Source organism: Malurus melanocephalus, unplaced genomic scaffold, assembly GCF_030028575.1.
Source record: "Malurus melanocephalus ecotype Western Australia unplaced genomic scaffold, MMel_1.1 scaffold_551, whole genome shotgun sequence".
Taxonomy (NCBI): Eukaryota; Metazoa; Chordata; class Aves; order Passeriformes; family Maluridae; genus Malurus; species Malurus melanocephalus.
The window spans coordinates 388,801-410,021 of NW_026623783.1; the positions used below are offsets into that span (position 1 = coordinate 388,801).

At 38.9% G+C, this 21,221-nt stretch overlaps 1 protein-coding gene across 21 annotated transcripts in view; it reads left to right on the forward strand.

Moving 5' to 3' along the window:
• Positions 1–16,217, forward strand: part of GPHN (gephyrin) — a 275,952-nt gene extending 259,735 nt beyond the window's left edge. For all 21 annotated transcript variants that reach the window (XM_057382120.1, XM_057382123.1, XM_057382122.1 and 18 more), the window contains 6 exons: positions 5,920–6,007; positions 7,965–8,038; positions 9,938–10,002; positions 11,276–11,379; positions 12,539–12,635; positions 15,216–16,217. In XM_057382120.1, coding sequence (XP_057238103.1) covers positions 5,920–6,007; positions 7,965–8,038; positions 9,938–10,002; positions 11,276–11,379; positions 12,539–12,635; positions 15,216–15,349 — 562 coding nt within the window. In that variant the 3' untranslated portion in view covers positions 15,350–16,217. The remainder of the gene's footprint in view (positions 1–5,919; positions 6,008–7,964; positions 8,039–9,937; positions 10,003–11,275; positions 11,380–12,538; positions 12,636–15,215) is intronic.
• The last annotated feature ends 5,004 nt before the right edge of the window (positions 16,218–21,221 follow it).

The following is a 21,221-nucleotide window of genomic DNA, read 5'->3' on the forward strand; positions in this document are numbered from 1 at the left end:
GAAATATGGCATCTATTCACCATTCTGCATCCTGCAAATAACTGACATGCAGAATAATCCTCTTGGCCAGGAGGTGAGAAGTGGGTGACAGACTTTGTCTTTATGCCTTGCTGCATTCATCTATTCCATTTGAAATTTGTCACCTTAAYTGAATGAAAGCAGTTAAAAAAAAAAAAGTTAATCATAAAGGATCAAATCCATATTCCATCTTTCCTCAAGAAGAAATATCATTGAGCTTGATGAGATCTCTGAGTACAAGTAATCTGTTGGTTATTTGATGAAAATTTTACTTTGGTAAATTCATTGTTATTTTGGAGGGGTTGGGGATTTTTTCAGATGCAGAACTAGAAGCTTGATTGGGATCTTTGCATGCAAGGGGAATTTCTAGGAGGCCTTTGTACTTCAGTTAAATCTGTTCTTCTGGGATATCTGTTCAGGAGAAAAGAGAGCTCATAAGATGCAAAAGTAGTACAAATCACTGTTGCCAGTTTGTGGGGACATACCCAGAATGTGCTAAACTCAGGGCACCTCCAGGCAGCACTTAGACTTTTGAAGTTTACAGTCAACTACTGTAGTCTAGAGAGCAGCTGGTCTGCTTTCMTCTTTAGTGTGATTGTGTGGGATCACTGCTAGCATTTCTGTTTTCACTGTGTGTCCAGGAATCTGTAGCTCCTCAGAATCTGTGAAGATTCATGTCTTTCAGCATAGAACTGAAATACCTGAGGTACTGTCAAATAAAGTAAAACAGTGGGCAGGGAAGGTTGGCCAGCTCTGCTTCTGAACTCACAATAGACACTTGTGCATGCAACTGGTGCGTTACGGTGCATGTGTATCTCTGTGKCTGTGTCCTGTGTCCCTGTACAGCACACAGGGCTGAGTGCTGAGTGTGATGGTGCATGCACTCATTTGGCAAGTTCAGGTTACCAGAAGGCCTGGGTTTGTAACAGCCCAGGCTGCTGCCTAGGGAAACACAACAATCACAAGTGTTTCTGTGAGTCACCCAATGGTAACGCAAGGACTGGAAATGACTGTCAGGTAATGAGGGTGCATTGAATGAATGAGACTACTGTGGCAAAGAACATGGTGAAAATGATCCCGGAAATTAATAATGAACTACGGATTTTGTGCTGTGACAAGGTCTTGGTAAGTCRGTTCTAACTACAGGTTCCAGTTTGATTTTACCAGGGATCACTCATTTTACTGCRGAGTGGTAGGTGATTTTTTGAACATTTGCTATTACTTGTTTTCTAAACTAAATTATAAAACTAAGCAGTTTAATTGCATGTATCAAACTGCTGCTGTTAAGGGTTGTATCACAGAAAAAGCTGAGAGATTTATAATTAATGACAGTGAAGCACAACAATAATCAGCGAAAGTGAGTTAACAGACACTGCTTTCTATGTGAAAGAGAAAATTACACTGTAATTTAGGGTACTTCAAAATGGCACTTAAAACACAGAGAATTCTTTGGTCTTGACTATAATGTAGCTATTTCTTATGAGAGTGGAAATGAGAAAATTTACATGGCTGATGTCTGTTTTAATGAGGSTTGCATCATTTTCTTGTTCAAGCTCTTAAGCTTTCTGATACATCATTTCAGTTCAAAGACAGCTCACTTGACCGCTCAAGTGTTGAATAAGTTTTCCACAAACTAACTCTGAGAATCAAAATTTTTCATTAATCCAGAAGGTGTCCTACTCTACTGCCATGCTGCAAGTCCTCTCTTCAAATCAATGAAATCAAATGTCAGCTGCAATGTTATGCATCTGCTTACTGGATGCATGCTGCTGCCATTATTTAAGTTACCCTCCAACTAATTTCCTGTTCCATAAAACTGGATATAGAGGGTCAGGAAATTGGGGTAGTATAGTAGCTACTCTGTTTATTAGACTGACAAAATTATCAGGGAATATAAAGATATATTTAAAAATATATTCACTCTTTATGCAAATTGCTGTGTCTGCAGCTTCAGAAATGTACAATGTATGTACAATACACATAACATTTGTGCAGACACAATCTTCTCTAGGTATTGAGAGAAAGTTTGGATCTGTTCCTTATTTATATATATTAATAGTTTCCTAAACTGTATGCAGTCCTTACAGAACAAATTTTCTTCAAGGTGTTTACAAAAGATGATCAGATCTGATCTGAAACATCTAACTGTTTTAATAAGTTGCAGCATGTTAGAAAAGCACACTCTGTTTTGTGCACAGTGTCATTCTTACTTTGAAAATCACTCAATGAAACAGAATAATTTTGCCATCTGGAAATGAGACTTCCCATCAAAATCTACTATACATTGATTAAGGTATTCACGATTATATTTGAGCACCTATTACAGTTCTGTCCATGAAAGAAAAAAATCCAATAGGAGCACCTTGACAAGATATTTGAAAGGATTTATCATAGTAAATTAGACCATTAGTCTGGCTAATCCAGTATCCAGCCCCTAGCAATGGCTAGGGCTTCAGAATGTAGCTTCTGATTTGTACCTGCTCAAACAGTGAGTGTTATTTCTCAGCTTCATGGCAATTTGTCACATGCCTTTTAGAATATGCCTTGTCATGTTATGCTCAGATGCCAAAGTTATCTTGTCTATTCTTTCAGTATTCAATAATTTTCATTATTTATTTCCTTTCCATGTCAATCTGAAGGAGCTGCTGCTCACTGTTACACAACAAATGAAACAAGAAGTAGTATCTTGTTATGTGTTATATCAAATAAGTGTTCATAYGCAATTTGAGTAATAACTGCATTAAATCCATGAAAGGCAAGGAAARTGTTCACTACAGAATTGATTGAAAATTGCAACAGGTGACTCCTGTAAAGAGTGTTTGGTGTTAATTGCAGAGTCGTTGAACTACCAGCCTTAAGTACAAYATAAAGTTAAGCAGACCTGAGTGACAAAAATAAGTCTGCCAAAAATGGCAAAAAGAGAGACAGTTCCTGCAAAAGCAAGGGTTCTGTCTCCTTTCTTCAAAATAAAAACCAAACTAACATAGTCATTCTGTTTATTACAACAAAATTTCTGTCACATCTTTCATTTTGAAGAATTAAATACATTATGTTAAAGATGATATGCAGTGCTATAGGYTGGATAAAATTTTAGAGGGAGAATTTTTTAATTCCTTATCACTAAAAATGCATTATACAAATGGTAAAGAAAAGAGTAAAAAGTTGTGAGGAAAAGTATGTTATACAGATCATTCTACTGGAAATTCTAAAAATGCACCAAGTCCAGTAATAYTCAACTTTTTAATAAAAATACCTGAATGATGAACTAGTCTGGAAAGATGTGGATTGAGTTCTCACCTGGTTTGAGTTTGGGCTGAGGACAGGGGGAGTTTATTGATTTTTTTCCCTTCATTAAGTGATTTTATGTATATACAATCACATATATATATTCCATATGTAAGTAGCTACATTTCCATTCTATTTACCTKCAATAACAATTAAATATGTATTTGTTTCCTTTTTACTGTTCCTCCCGTTATTCTCAAACGACAACCAAAAGCAACCACACTTCATTATCCAGAATTAGCATGTCCCCAGACAGGTAGCCTTGCTACCTATGAATAACTTTTAAATAATTAAACAAGATAAAATGAAACAGCCTGCAGCAAGCTCCAGATAAGATACTCAGTTCCATCACAAGCTAATGAGAAAAATGTACTGAGAGCAAGTCTTAGGCTGGTGATAGTGGTGTATGTCTGACTGCAGAGCCTCAGGAATGGCAATATCGACCTGTGTAATGAATATGGATTCCTTGCTGCATTCCAAGCAGCCTCATTGGCAAGGATTAGGGAATACTTAGATCTTGAGAGACTTTTCCTGTTACAAACTCTATAATAATCTGAAATTATACCTTATTACATACCGATCCTACTTAGACGATCAGTATGAGACAAAGGRTTGTGAAGAAGTAGCCAACAGCAGACTTGCTTCTTTTTACTCTCCTTCAAAGACTAGTGAAGACCTGTGCTGGGTTTTGGAGAAAATGATCCTGAGTTTTCAGAAGAGGCAACTGATAAAATGTCTCGGTTTCCTAAAGAACAAAGGAGGTGGTTTTGCTTGACCCATGTTTTATATTTTCTGCCAAAGAAAACAGAGTTTAGGCATTCACTGTAGGCCATTAAGAGTATCCAGGATATCCAGTACCCTAAACAAAAGTCATGATGGCATGCCACAATACTGCAGCCACTGTTTCCTTTTAAAAAGGGCTAGTGTATAATTCTGTCTTATTGATTGCAGTCTAAAGCAATCTGTCTTTCTTYCTGCTGTAACTTGTTGCCTATCTCTTACAAAGCAATCTGATCCAGAGAGGGGTTGTAACCCAGCACAGATAATGAAGTTGTGCAGGATGACTACACTGTGACACCAAAGAACATGCTGCTTCAGTCACTGGACATAGTGGAGAAAGAGTCCTGAGTSTTTGTGCCTGTAAGGCATTCCCAGGGTAGAGGACACCTGAGGGCTCTCTGGTGAAGAGATGAGCTGTCTCAAGGTTCCATGCACTCAGGTGTCTGCTTAGTGAGGGAGCTCAGTCATTCTTGTGTCTTAAATTGTAGTGCACGCAACACCATGTCATGCTACCTGCTGCTTATATTTCACTGAACCATGGGCAAAGAAAGGATGCTCAGAGGAAAGAATTTTTCTTTCTGAGACATTTGGAAACACAGTTTCTGCTAGTCTCTGAAAGGTCAACTAGAACTGYATAATATTCCTGATTTTCCTGTTTTCGGCTCTCACTTCAAAATTACTSCTGTGGTTCTGCTTTTGAGTGAAATATGGCCAAAGTTCCCAAAGGACAGCCCACATGCCATTTTCAGCCTGCAAAGCCATCATCACCCACAATGGCATTTTGTGATTGTAATATGGCATTTACCTGAGGTGCTGTACTCCAGGTGAAGGCCTTTACACAGKCAATGGTATTATTGCCCATTCTTCCAATTGCATTCTAAGAARGAACAGCCTCCCATGGAAAACTTTCAGGATCATTGAAGTGAAAAGCGTACTGTTGAAGAGACATTGCAGACAGTCATAGCAATTGGTTGATTTCTGGTCAGTTCACAAATGTTAAATGCAAAGTATGAATTTAATATATTGGAAATTCTTTTTGATGCCTTTGGACCTGTGCRAGTTGCATTACTGAGTTTCTCCACTGCATACCTTGAAGCTCTGTATTGGCATCAGTACTRCTCTTAGATATCTCACTTCAAAGTTTCCAGTTTAGAATTAAAATGGAAAGAAAAGAGTTAGGACACCAATATCCTTCACAGTTATACTCTTTATGTGGAAGAGTATCATAGTCCCCCTTACATTGCTTCTCCTGAAGGTGAATAGACTTTTTAACAGGATGGATTGTGTTTTTGCAAGCTGAAGTGCATGTACAGGTGGATTTGCTGCAGAGCCCTCTAACAGAGAAGATAAACAATTTACTTCCACTTTTCATTGATCAAAGTTTGAAGTGGAACCTCACCCCGATTTCTGCACACATAAAATAAGCTGGACAGGTAGTACTGCAGCCCTGCTAGGTGGTCAGTAATTTTCATGTGTCAGATCCCTTTATRTAGCCCTGTCAGTTCCTCTAAGTCACAATTCATATTACTACCTACTGTGCCGATTGCATACGCTCAGACACTTGTATTAGCATTCTTCAGTCACAGTCTAAAGTTCAAGCTTAGACAGAAAGGTGCCAAGCAGTGTGGCATTCACTTAATGAGATTGCAGTTCTTGGTTTGAATTGAACAGTGTGGAATCTCAAGAAGGAAAGGACCTTGTATTACTGTCTTAAAACACCTTGTTTTATTTTCTTAAAACACGTGTTTATAGGCATCTGTATGTGTGCACACAGACTTATATTACAACTCACAATGATTCCATGCCACTAATCTGCTTGCCTGTTCTCTCCTGTAGCCCAGATGATTTACTGAATGCACTGAATGAGGGTATCAGCCGTGCTGATGTGATCATTACATCAGGAGGTGTATCTATGGGGGAGAAGGTATGCAAAATTTAACTTTAAAATTTAAGTTCCACTATATGTAATTTTAAACCAGATCTGTTGTCCAAGCTATTRCCTTTGTATTAATGGTTCTTAAAAAGGGTCTTTACTTTTATTGGAACACTTACATGTGAATTACTTAAAATAGTCTTCAAAGCTCATTCCCTTTGTTCTTGTTATTGTACTATAGTACAACACAGTACAACAGAGAAGATTTTARTGTTTATATGATTTACCAATGTGGTTTTTTTAAGGAATTATTTGTGTAGACGAGGAACGTGCTGGGTTAATAGCACATGAAGGCAACAGACTTTATTTTTAGAGCAGGCAAAATGTAGATAGAATTAAGATACTTTGAAAGTACTTCAGAAAGCAACCTGAGCACATAAATAGCATTTCTTTACTCAGCACATCTGTTTCCTGAATGTGCCAAAGTTCTATCTGTTACAAAAATAGTTTTATCACGTTTTGCCCCTGATAGTCCTTCAGAGGCAATACATATGAGACCCAGTGAGCTGATATATTTGCCTTTTGAATCATTAACAGAATTGTTGATTGAGTTCCTGTTGATAATCCCTGTGCCAAAACCATCAAAGAAAATAGGGATACACAGATGCTGATGGGGCATAGATGAACCTGCAGGACATTTATTAATCATGACTTATGCGAAGGAAAACTCAGATTACTTTTTGATCCCAGGCTGAATCTGTGAGTTTGKCAGGTAAAATAAACATCTTTTATAACCAACAGATACTAAAGGCAGTCATTAGGAGATGGGAAATGTGTGCTGGTTTTGTCTGCTTTTCTGAGTAGAAATCATATTGTTGGATACATAATGAAAATGGMTAATTAGTTAAACCAGTGCAAATTGCTTTCAATTACTCCCATTGTCTTCACTRTTCCTAGAAAAATAATCAAAGACAAGTACTGGTCTCTAAACTGGAAATGTGGCAACATAGTACAGACACAGGAACATTGAGAAGTGGCTGGACTGCTGAATTACAAACGGTCAGAGCTTCTGGCAAATTTCTCTCTGGTCTGATTTTGAGGCAACAGCATAAAGGCTCTGTATTCCAATGATGGTGTGCCCTCTCATACKGCACTTCCTATGGTTTTAATGAAATAGCTGTGAGTTCATGCCTGGCTGAAATGAGTTGCTGCTTTCCAAGTATTTGAACACACACACACACAAAAGGGAAAATTGCAAGAGAATTTCAGATTTACTGCTTTGAAAGTCTGTCTTCACAGATGACTGTTAGGGYCTGTTTCTTTAGCCTCACTAAACACAATAGATAGGGTACTAATCTTTAGGCACAGCAATTTTCAATAGAAACTAAGCAAGTAACTAAATTTATTTTAGTAACTGGACCAGTTGTGTTTGTGCAAAATAATTYAACTCATTCACAAGCTATCCAAAGTTTTTTCTTTCTAAGGAATGTTAAACCCAACCACTGTGAATTAGACCATTAGACCCAAGGAATTACAGAAATGACAGTATCYTGGAAAACTATGATTTCTACAGTACAGTATTGATTTCAAAAGTACTATGAGATCTGAAAATCTGCAACTAGATAGCTTCCATGGCAAAAGTTAAATAATTTGATCATTTCAAGTCTTAACTTTGAACCATAGAGGTTTTTTCTGTCTTTGACATAGAGAATGTTTTGGTATTTGGAATAATAGGTATTTGCAAGGTGCTCTAAGTTTCTGATGCTGCAGATAAATTTTAAGGAAATATATGTCCTTGTGGAGTCAAGTTGGCACCTAAATTAGTCTGTTCTTTATCTCTTCTTTTCAAAAACTCTTTCAAATACTGGAAATTCCCCACTGGGCTGTAGCACTTTCAGGATATGCAAATTTTCATCTTCACTTGATATTAATTAATTACTTTGAATGCTTAGATCATGTAAAGCCACTTTGATGTTACTTAATTTTATTTTTTTTTTCATTTAAACAGGACTATCTTAAACAGGTGCTGGATATTGACCTTCACGCACAGATTCACTTTGGAAGAGTTTTTATGAAACCAGGGTAAGAAATCTTTCTGCTTAGGCAGCCTAGATAGAGATATTGGGCCAAATATCCTAGTGAAGTGTTACAGTAGATTTCACTTTACCAAATACACTGCAAATCACAGGATGGATATATGTGGGAAAAGAAGCAAAATCAGTGCTTGTCAGATTAGTCATATCTTTATGGGTGAAATTAACTGGAACAGAGAGATTATTTTTTTATCAGTAGGAGATAGTTCTCTGATAACTGTTGCAAATCACGTTTGGGGACTGGTGGGAAACCAGCATGATAAAAAACATTGCCACAATATTCAGTGTGATCACAGAGCTAACACTGATATTGACATTACCATGAAATAAATAGGAAATGTAAGGACATTAAATGGACAGTTTGCTTAAAGAGTATCTCATTTCACTTCCAAATTTGTATAAATTATATTCTTATAAGCAGTTCCTTGAGAGAGGTGGAATGACAGCTAATTTACAAAGCTTTGTCTTATTGGCATATTGAACGTAGTAATTTTAGAGTAAGCACAGTTCTTTATGAGTTTAGTTTGCCTCAGAAAACCGTTTCAGCATTGCATTCCTGTGCTGTGACACTGCTCATCAGTGAGTCTGGAAGTGTGCTTTGTAGAGAGAATGAAAATTGCATGTGTTGAAAATASAGTTCCCTTTTCTTCGCAGTACAGGAGTGGAAGTATGTCTGCAGCTATGCCTCACTCCCTGTGGAGGGCAGTTTGTTTGCAAGCTGGGTCAGAATGGTCCAGCTACAGAAAATCAAGCACAGCTTTGCAGAATGATTCCCTCTAGCCCAGAACTGTTGTCACGGAGCAGAGCTGCAYGTGGGTGTTTGCTGTGAAAACAGACAAATTCTTTTACTGTCTCTGCATACAATCTGGTAAAGAACTGCGTGTGGGCTTTGTGCCTGTGCTGCTCCTACCACCACCTCCCTTCCCCAAAAGGAATGAGTGAGCTGAAAGCTTCTTTCTTCCTGTGGTGGATGTAGCCCAGGCGTGGAAATTGCTCACTGCTTCTGTGGTACTGCTACAACTGATGTAGGGAAGTCCCAGAAGCAGGATCTGCACTCCAGTCTCTGCTGCTGACAAGAATGGATAACTTGATTCAGAGAATTCAGAGTATTAAATTCTRGTTCTGGCTTGAAAGCAAACACTCTTTCTTCTGCTGATCCCTCTGTAGACCTGTAGCAATAAACTTTAATAAATAGATAGAAAAACTTGAAGAAGTTTTTTTTTTTCCCCTGAATGTCCCTTTTCATTTTATGCCACAAGAAAGGTATTTCTTATTGTTACCAAAACATTTGATTRTCTGATCTTACTGAGAATGTAAACACTCTCTTTTTCACTGTAGTRCACTTTTTGCTGTAGTGCAAAAGTGAATACTGTGTCTTGGGGTTTTTTAAGTGCATCTTAAAAGATTGCAGATTGTGGTTATCATATTAGGAAAAAAATCCCTTGAGTAAGTTCCAAGAGCAAAGTCAGAATTTGTTGTATGCTTGTATTTTGGTGTGCTTCATGAGTGCAGTGTGATTCCTGGGGTTTACCATCCCTCCACTTKCTCTGAAAGTTGCTGAGCTCATGTAAGGTTATCTTGTCTAGTTGCACTGCCAGAAGAAAGTACTGGAAGATTTTACCAMTGATGGTAAATGGCACATGAGAGTTCAGTTTCCAGTAAATATGAATTAGYAAACTTGTCTTCTTAAAACTTCTAGTTTAATACCAACAAAAAGTAATTATTCTGCCACCACAAAGAGAGGATTATAGCTCCAGTATGGAATTAGCAGCAGGTGCTAATGAGAGAGAGATGTCCCATTCTGTTTTCTTYTCCAAATGTTTTAAATAATATAATAATGTTCAGTCAAATTCTAATGCAGATATTAAATAACTTTCTTTTTCCATAGCCTGCCAACAACTTTTGCAACTCTGGATATTGACGGTGTAAGAAAAATAATCTTTGCGCTGCCAGGTAAGATGTTTTGTGGATTATCTTTSTTGCTGTACAAAGATGCAGTATTTTGCGTTAAACAGAATAGCAACACTTCTAAGCACCTGTGCCTGGTGTTGGCCCCTAAGGAAAGTGCCTGTAAGATTTTCTCAGAAATTTCCAGAAGAGATGGATTTACAGGGATGTGCTAAGGAGTTTTTTTTCTCCCTGTCCTCAGAATTTTCTGGTACAAATCTTAGGATTTCTTCCATACAACGATTTCCTTACATTTTTTACAGGGGTGCTTTTTCCTGCAGCTCCCTCCACYTTCACCATAAATATCCTGTGTGTGCAAGTCAGTGCATCCACTCTCCACACTGAAAATGGAAATAAAAATGAGGAAGTACCAAGAAACATGTCAGAAAATATTTTTATTTATCGTTCTCATACTGTCAGACCAAAGGGGGCAGCACAGCTGCACCGCTGGCCGTTTGAAGGCACTCATTCAGAATAAACATTWCCTTATGGATTTCTGTCCTTCTTAATGAGGAGGAATTTATTTTATTYTTACTGCTCTGGCTTTCCATGAATTTTGACCATACAAGGAATCCYATTCTTGAGAAGCTGGTGGTTTTGAGAGGCTGGTGGTTTTTAGATTTATCAAGTGCTTCTACCCTCTCTTGTTTTAGTTCCTGCAATACATTTTCTTCCAGGGGAGAGATCAAAGGAGCATCTGTCTGATCATAGTATTTGTTTTAAAACTGTCATCTAGGGAAGTCCAGATAAGTAAGACAGTGGTGTTTGACAGGTGGTCATRCACCTCTCTTGTGAGTCAACAGAAAACATATAAATCAGTAGGATTCTCCTAAGAATTTGTCCTAAAACATTTTTCCACTCTGTTAGGGAACTTAAAGTTAGTTTTCCCTTGGTGTCTGGGAACCATTTGTCATGAATAAAGCACCCTGTGAAGTAGAATCAGTAACCATACACAATGAACCCAGCCCCAGGCCCAGACAAACGTAGGCATAGGACAATGGCAGTGAAGCCAGAAGCAACTGGTGGGGCCTGAGAAACATAAGGCAGTTCTGGTCAGAGCAGGACTTGAGCACAGCATAATCCACAGTGTAGCTTTCTACAGTTGTATTTGTCACATGCCCCTTGCCACACACTGCATTCTGTGCTGTATGCAGTATATAGCATGGAAAGCTCTGTAGAGTCCTTTAGAGTGAAATTGCTGTAAAAACATGAGTTTACTTTCAGCATTTCTCAGAGTAAATCAAGAGCACATCACAGCCAAGTGTTCTTTGTCCTGCAGGCAACCCTGTGTCAGCTGTYGTCACCTGCAATCTCTTTGTTGTTCCTGCACTGAGGAAGATGCAGGGTATCCTGGATCCTCGGCCCACCATCATCAAAGCCAGGGTAAGAAGCTTGTCCTCTACTTAAAAATTCTCTGAAGATGTTGAAGCACAGCRCTTTGGGCTCTGAAAAACTGTTGTGTTTGTGGAATCTGAGCCCTAGACTAGTTCTGGCAGTGGAAGGATATTCACACAACTAGAGATACAATCTCAGTCTCTGTTAATGGTAATATTCAGACCCATAATCTTTTAGAGTTAGATGGCCATCTAATGGAGCAAGATATACAGGTGCACAAGCAACCATTTGCCAGTCAGGCAGGAAGGACACTCTCCCATTTAAAAAAGACATTTGTTTTAGCCTATGGTGAAAAATGCACAGTAATCTTCGAATACCTAGAGCTGGATARTTCTGTATTAGTAATAGAAAATACAAGCTTTGAAGCCTTTTTGTTGCATTATTTGCACAAGAAACCCACATAACCCCCACCCTAAGCAATATAAATCCCCTAAACTCTTCTCACTTTTCTAATCAATCATGGATATTGTAATGCTACTTAATACAGATTCAAGACATGTTTTTATAATGTATTCTTCTTCTATTTTTTATTCAAMTAAAGTACCAAGGATTACATCACCTTTTGTAGTTTTCTTAGTATTCTTGGCTGTGCACTTTCTCTCACAGCTTATCCCGTGTCTCTCTTTTGCCATTCCTCAAGCATCCAGATTTTATCACACAGCTAAAATATTCTGAAAGAGAGAGCAATTTGCAGTGACCTTCACTTTTGCATGAATTTTCCATTATGAGCCATCCCGTGTATGTCTTTTCATTTCAAAGACTGGCCATTTTTCTTTTGTCAGAACTAGCAGGATTTTGAATATGAATAACATTTTATCTTTATGTAATGTAATCCAGAGACCAGACGTTTTCTGGAGGAGTACTATCTGTAAACTCTCACTAAAGGAACAGCTTTGGAATATTTCACTTAACGCATGTAGACTCCTTCACACACTTTGATCTTGTAATATCACAGTTGTATTTCCTTAAATACTGCAGTGTCTGCCTTCTACAGCTTTTAATCTTGCACTAGACACCATCTGACTTCAAAATGCAGGTTTTTGAAAAGACTGTTTTTAAGGAGAAACAATTGAGCAGRTTATTCCATTATCTTAGACAATGCAATGTGAATGCATGACATGTTCATCCTTCTTTTTTAATCCTACAGTTATCATGTGATGTAAAATTGGACCCCCGCCCAGAATATCATCGGTGCATTCTGACTTGGCATCACCAAGAACCACTACCTTGGGCACAGAGTACAGGTCAGTGCCCAGTCACACAGACTGACAGACACTCACACRTGTCCTTGCCTTCCTACAGATGTTTAGGAACAACCAAGAGAGTGTGTGTGTTTTTTCATAGAACTTCCTTTCTGCCGACTGATTTGTGACACACTTGTGCACAYGCATACACGTACATTAGTGCAAAATTCAATGCTGATGTGACTTGTCAATTTAACCATTAAAGCATCCTTTCTTTGAATAACCTGCCTTTACCTGCCTTTATACACACACACAAACACTACACATATATGTTTGCATATGAGCACACATTCTTTTTTGTAAACATCCAGTAAGCTTATTTACWGTAAGGTACATTTGCTTCCTTTTGCTGTTGAGCATGTACTGCATAAACACAAGTTGGGGCAGARGTAGGAGCAATACAAATAAAAGTGTGATTTTAGCTGAACTGGAAAAGTAGGAAAGATAGCAGAGGCTCTAGATATTCTCTTAAAACAGACTAAGGATTTATTAGTCATGTTTGCTACCTTGGAATACTTCTGGATACTTAGCTGCAGTTGAGGTGGATACTAGACTTGAATACTGTTTTAGCTACGTACTGCTACAAAGCTGACTTTGCAAGAGATTTAGGTACCTAAACAACTACTTGTCTTTTTGCTACATCCCAATTGTTCAATAAAAAGCACTATATATGAATCTCCACCAGGAAAATATTAGTTCCTGACTGTTTACTCAGGAAGTTCTTACCACTAACTTTTAAGATCACACAACCTCTGACACATTTCCAGGTGTAAGTCAAGTTATTACTTATATCTACAATTCTGTATTTGTTCTAATTCTCTTTTATTGTGCATCAGTTCTTTCCCTACACAAKCAGACTGTCTGGAATGATTTCTCTGTCAGTCTGGAAGTCTGAAAGCAAAAAAACTAAAGTGAATTACTTTTTATTGCATTTTCATTTTTRTCAGTAAAACCAATATGATAGAGTTTGTATTCAGGATGTGTTGTGAAGCTCAGTGTCCAAAAAAAAACCCATTCTTTTGAGATGGTATGTTATGGATTTTAACACAGCCAACCACAAGAACAGGGTCCAACCTTAAAATCCYACTGAAAAATATAAAATCCAAACGAAGGTTTGGAATTCCTCTTTTATTAGTTTTCAGATTACAGCTTGAGCTGGGTGTCCCTGGATAGATTGCACCCTCCAATTATACTTGTACCACCCAGCACTTGATCCCAAAGTCCAATCAGCTAATTCTGRTCCGTGGTCTCCTGATTTCTCTTTGGTTTTCCTTGTTGCTAGGCTGGCCTYCTTCTCAAATTACCTTATTSTCATGGAATTGTTTCCTTGGTCCTKATCTTCTCCATCCTGCTTGCATTTGCCAGGTCCAGCTAATTCTGTGTTAGAGCAGCATCGATTTTACTGAAAAGTTTATTCTCTTGTGAGCTCTTTCAGCCTAAGACTTCTACTGCTTCGACTGCTTGTGCTAAGCTGCTAATGTTAAATGGGAGTATCTGCAGCCCAGCAGAAAAGAACCTGGGGGTGCTGGTCAACAGCTGGATGAAGCAGTGTGTGCCCAGGTGGCCAAGAAGGCCAGTGGCATCCTGGCCTGTACCAGCCATAGTGTGGCCAGCAGAGCCAGGGCAGTGACTATCCCCCTGTACTCAGCACTGGTGAGGCCACACCTCAAATCCTGTGTTCTGTTCTGGGCCCCTCAGTACAAGAAAGGCATTGAGGTGCTGAAGAATGCCCAGAGAAGGGCAAGAACCTGGTGAGGAATTTGTAGAGTAATTCCTATGAGGAGCAACTGAGGGAGCTGGGGGTGTTTACCCTGGAAAAAAAGGAAAATCAGGGGAGACCTTCTCACTCTCCACAACCACCTGAAAGGAGGCTGTAGCCAGGTGGGGGTCGGTCTCTTCTCACARGCAACCAGCGACAGGATAAGAGGAAATGGCCTCAAGCTGCACCAGCRGGGGCTCAGGTTGGGCATCAGGAAAAATTTCTTCTTGAAAGGATGGTTAAACATCAGAACAGGCTGCACAGGGAGATTGTGAAGTCACCATCCCTGGAAGAGATCAAGAAACAACTGGACCTRGCATTTAGTGCTATGGTTTAGTTGAAATGGTGGTGTTCAGTCAAAGGTTGGACTCAATGATCTTGGAGGCTTTTTCCAACCTGAATGATTCAATTCAGAGAGAATAAAGTTAATCAGAGTTATTCTAGAACAGTATATTAACAACATTCTAGAATCTGCTGATTTTAGTGTTTGTACAGCTGGAATAGGTGTAAAAAATTGAAAAATAAAGTAATTTTGATGGATTAGCAATTTACTAGAGCAAGGTACATGGTACAGATCATGTGAAAGGCTGGAAAGGAAAGCAGTCAGCAAAGGGAGTAATGGTTTTGAGAACCAGTGTGGGGAGAGGCTGACWAACTCGCCAGAGTTCTCTGTTTCCATCCACCTCAGAACAGCAAGATCCCTGCTCTGTGAATAAGTTAGCCACACAAACATCTTCATGATAACAGCTTTTGTTTGTTGTGCCATGTTGCAGCATTTGGAACTAACTGAAGACTTAAATTGTTCTCCCTCTCTCCTGCAGGGAATCAGATGAGCAGTCGTCTGATGAGTATGCGCAGTGCCAATGGACTGTTGATGCTACCTCCAAAGACAGAGCAGTATGTGGAGCTTCACAAGGGGGAGGTGGTGGATGTCATGGTCATTGGAAGGCTATGATGTCACCAGCAAGAGCGAAGCTTTGATGCATGTCCACATATCATTGACTGTATCCTGTAATATGCAACGGCACAGCTAGTTTTTCCGATTTGGATAAAAGTTGATCAGTATAGTCAACATCTTGAAATATATTTCAAATGGAATTTAAATAAATACCTTTTAAAAAAAAACCTTTAAAACAAATCTTAACAAAGAAATTTATTCTGATTATATCAAAGCAACTTTTTCCTTTTCTTGCAATTGCTTTGTGTGTTCAATGCTAGTTCTAATAGCGGTAGCTTTTAGTAGACAGCAGTAGGTGCCTGCAGAACTTGTGTTTTTTCTCATCTTTAAGATACAACTACTTATGCTCTTAAAACAAGGCTGTCTGCTTATTTATACTAGCGTAGACAACACTTGGATTTCCCTTATTAGTATGCTTCATAACCGCTTCACAGAGAGCTTCTGCTTGTTCTTTATCTTGTATCTCGTGTTGATGTGCACAGTGCCAAAAGCGGAGTGGCTGCACTGGGAACCCAATGAAGCCCCGAGGTTTTCTTACCTCGCTGCGCATTCAGGGATRTCTCTTGTCCCGGCAGCCACCCAGCTCAGTACTCTTGGGCAGTAACTGGATACCTTTTATTTCAACAAACAAAAAAATTGCTTCCTTAAGTGCTGACAGCCTTTTTAACCAATACATTTAAAGATGTACAGAACTAAAAACTAAAAAAAATCAAAGACTGATCTTGTACAGATATTAGTGTTACCAGCATTCGTGTGGAAATTAAATGAGCAGAGAAATAAAACTAATGTTAAACAACTCTGTACCATAACATTTTCTGTAATGATATTGAAACTTAAATGAATAAAAAAAATCCTCAATCATTATTTAAAATTTCACCTATTCAGCCTTCTTGTTTTAAACAAAAAAGTTGAGGGGTATTTGGGGTGGGGAAAAAGCATGGGGAGGAAGAGAAATMGTGTGTGCAGTCTAGGTCCTTCCCTCATGAGTGTCATTAGTAAACTGAAACCAGAGTGAGCTCTCTCTCACACCTCCCAAGTGACAAACTGGAAGCAGCATTTGGAGGCAGGGTGGGGTTACAATCAGACTAATCAGAGCTGGAGAATGCTTCTTTGCCCCATGTAAGTTGCATAGCAATTGCAAACAGCCCTTGTGCTGCACTATGGAATTTGAAAAGTGTTCTTCTTTTCACCTCCCCATGAGATAAGGACTTCTCAGCTCCCACTAGACTCTGTATTTTGGTAGCTTCATGATTCATCTGGGATTAGGACCATAGCAGTGCCCTACAACACGTTGCTTCTTGGAGTTCATAGGTAAAAGCTATCCCACCCAACTCCATTTGTGAAGCCAGAACATTTTTCTATATTATTTTTTTAATACTTAGTCAGGGAGCACACCGAAAATTTGGTTTAAACTCAGATTGACACATTGGACCAGAGCTGTAGTTCTATGATAACTGCAGAGGGCATCCCTCAGGCTGGTTTTAAAGCCAAAGTCTGTATGCTGTGAAACTCCCTGCACAGGCCATTGCAAAGGTTGAAGACAGGTGTGTTTGAAAGCAATCCAGGGATTGATTGTTCAGAGAAACAATAACACAACTTGCTTATCGTATTTTTTTGTTCTGGACTACATGTCCCCATTTATGATCTCTGTGTAGCAGRGATGATACCAAATTAAATTCATGGATGTTATTTKAAATGACRAAAGGAAGAAGGAGGTGAGTTAACKYATCTSTGAGCAATAATGAAGAACTGCCTATTATCAACCAAAGGATTATTTTAGTTAAGGGTTATTATAGGCAGCATGTATAATGAAAATCAGAAATTTATAAACACCAATAACCACAATTTGAGGGAAGATTGTTTACGCAGTTGGAGATGCTAGACAAAGATAAAAGGGAGATGTGAGGAAACCTAGCCAGAAAAATCTTAGGTCTGGTTTACATTTACAAATGTTGCTAAGAAGAGTTGGCACAATGCTATGTATAATGCTTGGCTACATTTAAACCATTTCTTGCCATGGTAACACTTTWAAACAAATGAATACATTGTAACAAACCAAGCATTTAGCCGTTCATCAGGGTTTTTTTTTCTGAAACATTGATACTATAAACTGCTCTAGCAATCCTGTTTTCTTGTAATAGACTCTGCTTAGTGTTCAAAATTTTATGCAAGAATATCAGCTTTGCACTTTTTGAGAGAGATGCTCAGAGCACAGGTTTCATTGACCCTGGAAGCCACAGCAGCATGTCAGAGAGGAAATCCTGGGAGCAGTACAATAAACAATTCTTACAGCTGTGTGTCAATTAACAAGACTAAAATCTGAAGAATTTGCCTTGGTTGTTGTAATATGAATGGATACAACTGTGATAGAAATAGATACATTCAAATTACATTTTTACTTTTAACATTCCCAGCTTACAGTATCGGGGAAAGTTGGAAGCTTCAGAAAAGAAATCAAGGACAAAGGGATCTTCAAGTATGTGGTTACTGTTGTTCAARGACTGAGATTTGTAAATAGAAATGTTTTAAAGAATAGTTTTCATGTTTTTACTTCTCTAGATAAGGATTTAGCACAATCAAAATAATGCCTTAACAAGAAGCAATGCCATTAGTGACTGAAGATGAGGTTGGTATTCCAACAGTTGTAGTTTTCTTCTTTTTACATTATTTTTTCAGTGCATGGAATGATCATGGGTAGAAATGTATGCAGTGGGCTTTCTGCATCCCATTCATCCAGCTGGAATAATCCTAAAGTGACCAGCAAAATCSTGCAGCAACTTTTGTATCCCAGCTACCTGGTACAAGCACCTTGACTGAACCCATGAATGTGAACCATCTCACAAAATTTGGCTGTAWTCACTCATATAAATACAAGAATCGACTGGTGTCTTCCAAATACTGATTTCTATACTTTAATTAACCAAATTACAAAATTAATTCTAACTTGATATTAAAATATGCTAAACATGAAATGTCTTTGATCCACAGGTAGCTATTGCAGATTTGTATGACTCCAGAGATTACTAATTAGCATAGACTCTTTTGACTTCTTGATTCTTGAGCTGAAGGGTTGCACTTGAAACGTTTTAAAACATGGATACTTCTTAAGGACAATATGCAAATGGAATCATCCAGCAGGTTCTGACTTTTGGCTCCCCAGCTTCCCAACTTGTGCACCAAGTATAAAGGTTTATAAATTAAGTGCACCTAGTATAAAGGCCTTCTTACACACGTTTCAGTCCAGGTTTTGTGTTAAATAAGAAAAATACATACGAAATCAAAACAAATACACCAGAKTTTTGTGTCCTTACCTAGTAAGAGTGCTGATATGTTTCCAGGTATCTGATTTGCAGTTAACAAAGAGAAGACATGGAAAATAAAGGTGAGATAGCAAAAAGCTGTAAGTATTGATTAAAGCTGAAGATGCTTCTCAGGAAGTGCATAAGGTGCATAAAAACTCACTAGCAATCAAGTTCAATAGCTGTTTTAAAGTCTCCTCCTTGGGTACGTGTATTTTATACATTTGGATATATAGCTTTGTATTTCCCTTGAGGAAATAGAGGTGGAAGAGTGTGAAAATGTCAGATGAGGAATCAGAGCCTAAATCAGTCTACATTATCAAGCAAAAGTTAGGGCTGGCACTAAATGATCCTTATACTCTTACCTGACAGGAATCTAGGAAGTAAGAGGGTAGATGTTGAAATGCTCAAGCACAAAATTTGCCAAAAACTTGATTTTGCCTTAGCTGTCAAATTGAAACTAGTTTTTATTATCGGGGAAAAAAAATGTGAAAATTGTCTGTCAGTTTTGCTGGCACTTTCCAAACATTTCTAATAGGCTTTTATCCCAAATAAATTCTGGGATATATTCCCAGTCTTCCCATAGCACTATTTGATCCAGAAGTTTCAATTAAGTGCCTTAACCTCATGATGAAGAACATAATCTCCAATAATGTAATCCTTTGCCTTCCTAGTGCCAGTTGGTCACAAGAGACAATGCACAGCATTTGCACATTTTCAGCATGATACCGTCAGCAGCTGGATTTCCATATTTACTCAGATTTCCATATTTACTGTTGTTTCTTCTATGTTTTCTTTTGGGATTTTTTCTGTTTGGTTGTTTTCTTTCAAACTTGACTCTTGTTTTCTAGGTAATCTATCCTAGCCTCCACTCAAAAAGATGAGTTGTCATGCTGGATTTAAAATCAGCATYGAAATGCAGGCAAATCTTGGATAAWTTGTGAGGAGGAAAAGCCTGCACATTTTGCAAAGAGTACAGTCTCATGAGCTGCTGCTAGCTGCATGTTTTCTARAAGGGCTTAGTGACTTATATTCAGCATTTGATTAAGACTTGCTCTGTGCATTTGTGCCATATTGAATACAAGCTGATAAAGTTCTTGGGATATAAAGCCTTCAAAAGGGTRATGCACAGAGGCTCAGTAGCTCTCTAGTTTTAGACTGATGTGGCTCAGATGATTTCCTCCATCCCAGCACAGTAGAGCAACACCCAGCATGCCCTGTCCCTATGCCAGGACTTCTGCATTTCCATGGGGCATGGACTGCACTCCAGAGAATGAGCTYAGAGAATGTGTAGGAGAGTGAACTGGAGTCAGTGCTGATGATAGCGGGTTGGTTGTGGCATGCTGTGATTTTCTGTAAGCACAGCCTGCCAGGACTTTGGTGTCAGAGCTAGGTAGTTATTCATCACTAAAGGWATTGAATAATAACGATATAAATGGCCTGAGAACCATTCATTGGCCAGTCTTAGGAGGGGAGAGCTGCACATGYAGTGGTAYTTGAGCCCATCTAAATAAAAGATAGCTGGCACAGTAATTCCATGACTGACTTTCTGTAATTTACTCCCTAATGGCCAAATCAAATMATTTTGCCCAATGTGCTGCRCTATGAAAAGCCAGCGAAGAGAGCAGAAGATAGGATTTAATATGCTCTTGGAAGTCTGCATTGCTAAGGAGTCATGCTGCAGCTTTCTCCACTATCTGGATTTTTTATAATAGGTAGTGACTAGAGTTCGATTTTAAAACAAACAAACAAACAAAACATCACACACACACACACAAACAAAAACCAACAAAACAAACAAAAAAAGGCAAGAAAACAGTCCTTTGTTAAGGGGTGGGATAAAAAGCAGACACATTAAGTGTCACAGAGGATGGTGTGTGAGCAAATAAGTCCCTACCCAAGCTTCTCGCAGGCCCATCACAGGAGCCCTCAGCCCRTCCAAGCCCTGTTCTCAGCAGCCACAGAGGAGGACATGGGCACAGGGCAGGTGGGAACCCAAGCTAAGGATCACAGGGACACCCTGGGTGAGCCCCTCCCTGGGCTGTTGTGCGAGTGCCTCAGCCCAGGTGTGAGATCCATCAACATGAGCTGATGGGGTGCTCTTACATCCACCTTTGAGACCACGGGATGTTTCTGCCTGGGACCGCACARTACATTCTGTATGGGCATTTTGGGATTGCACAAGGTTTGTGGGATGTTTAGTAGAGGAAAAAAAGTGGTGAAAGAAATGCATGTAGGGGACTTGAGGAGGAACAGATGAAGGAAAATAGAGGGATAAAAGGATAAAAAAGGCTGGTCAAGTGGACCATGTGTTCAAAGCCAGCTACTGCAGAAACTACAATGTATATGTGTTTGTGTGACTGCAGTGGGGTTGCAGTTTCAGAGGCTCAGATATCCAGATGCCACCAGCTGGGAAGACTAGAATCCACAAGCCAGGTACTGGACAGACTGTCTGAGCTCAACTGCTGATGGGATACATTGAACATGTGTTTGTATTTCCCACTAAAGAATCTCCATATTGATCAGCCAGGGAAGGGAAACAGGGTGAGGCCATTGGAGCTGTGTTTGTG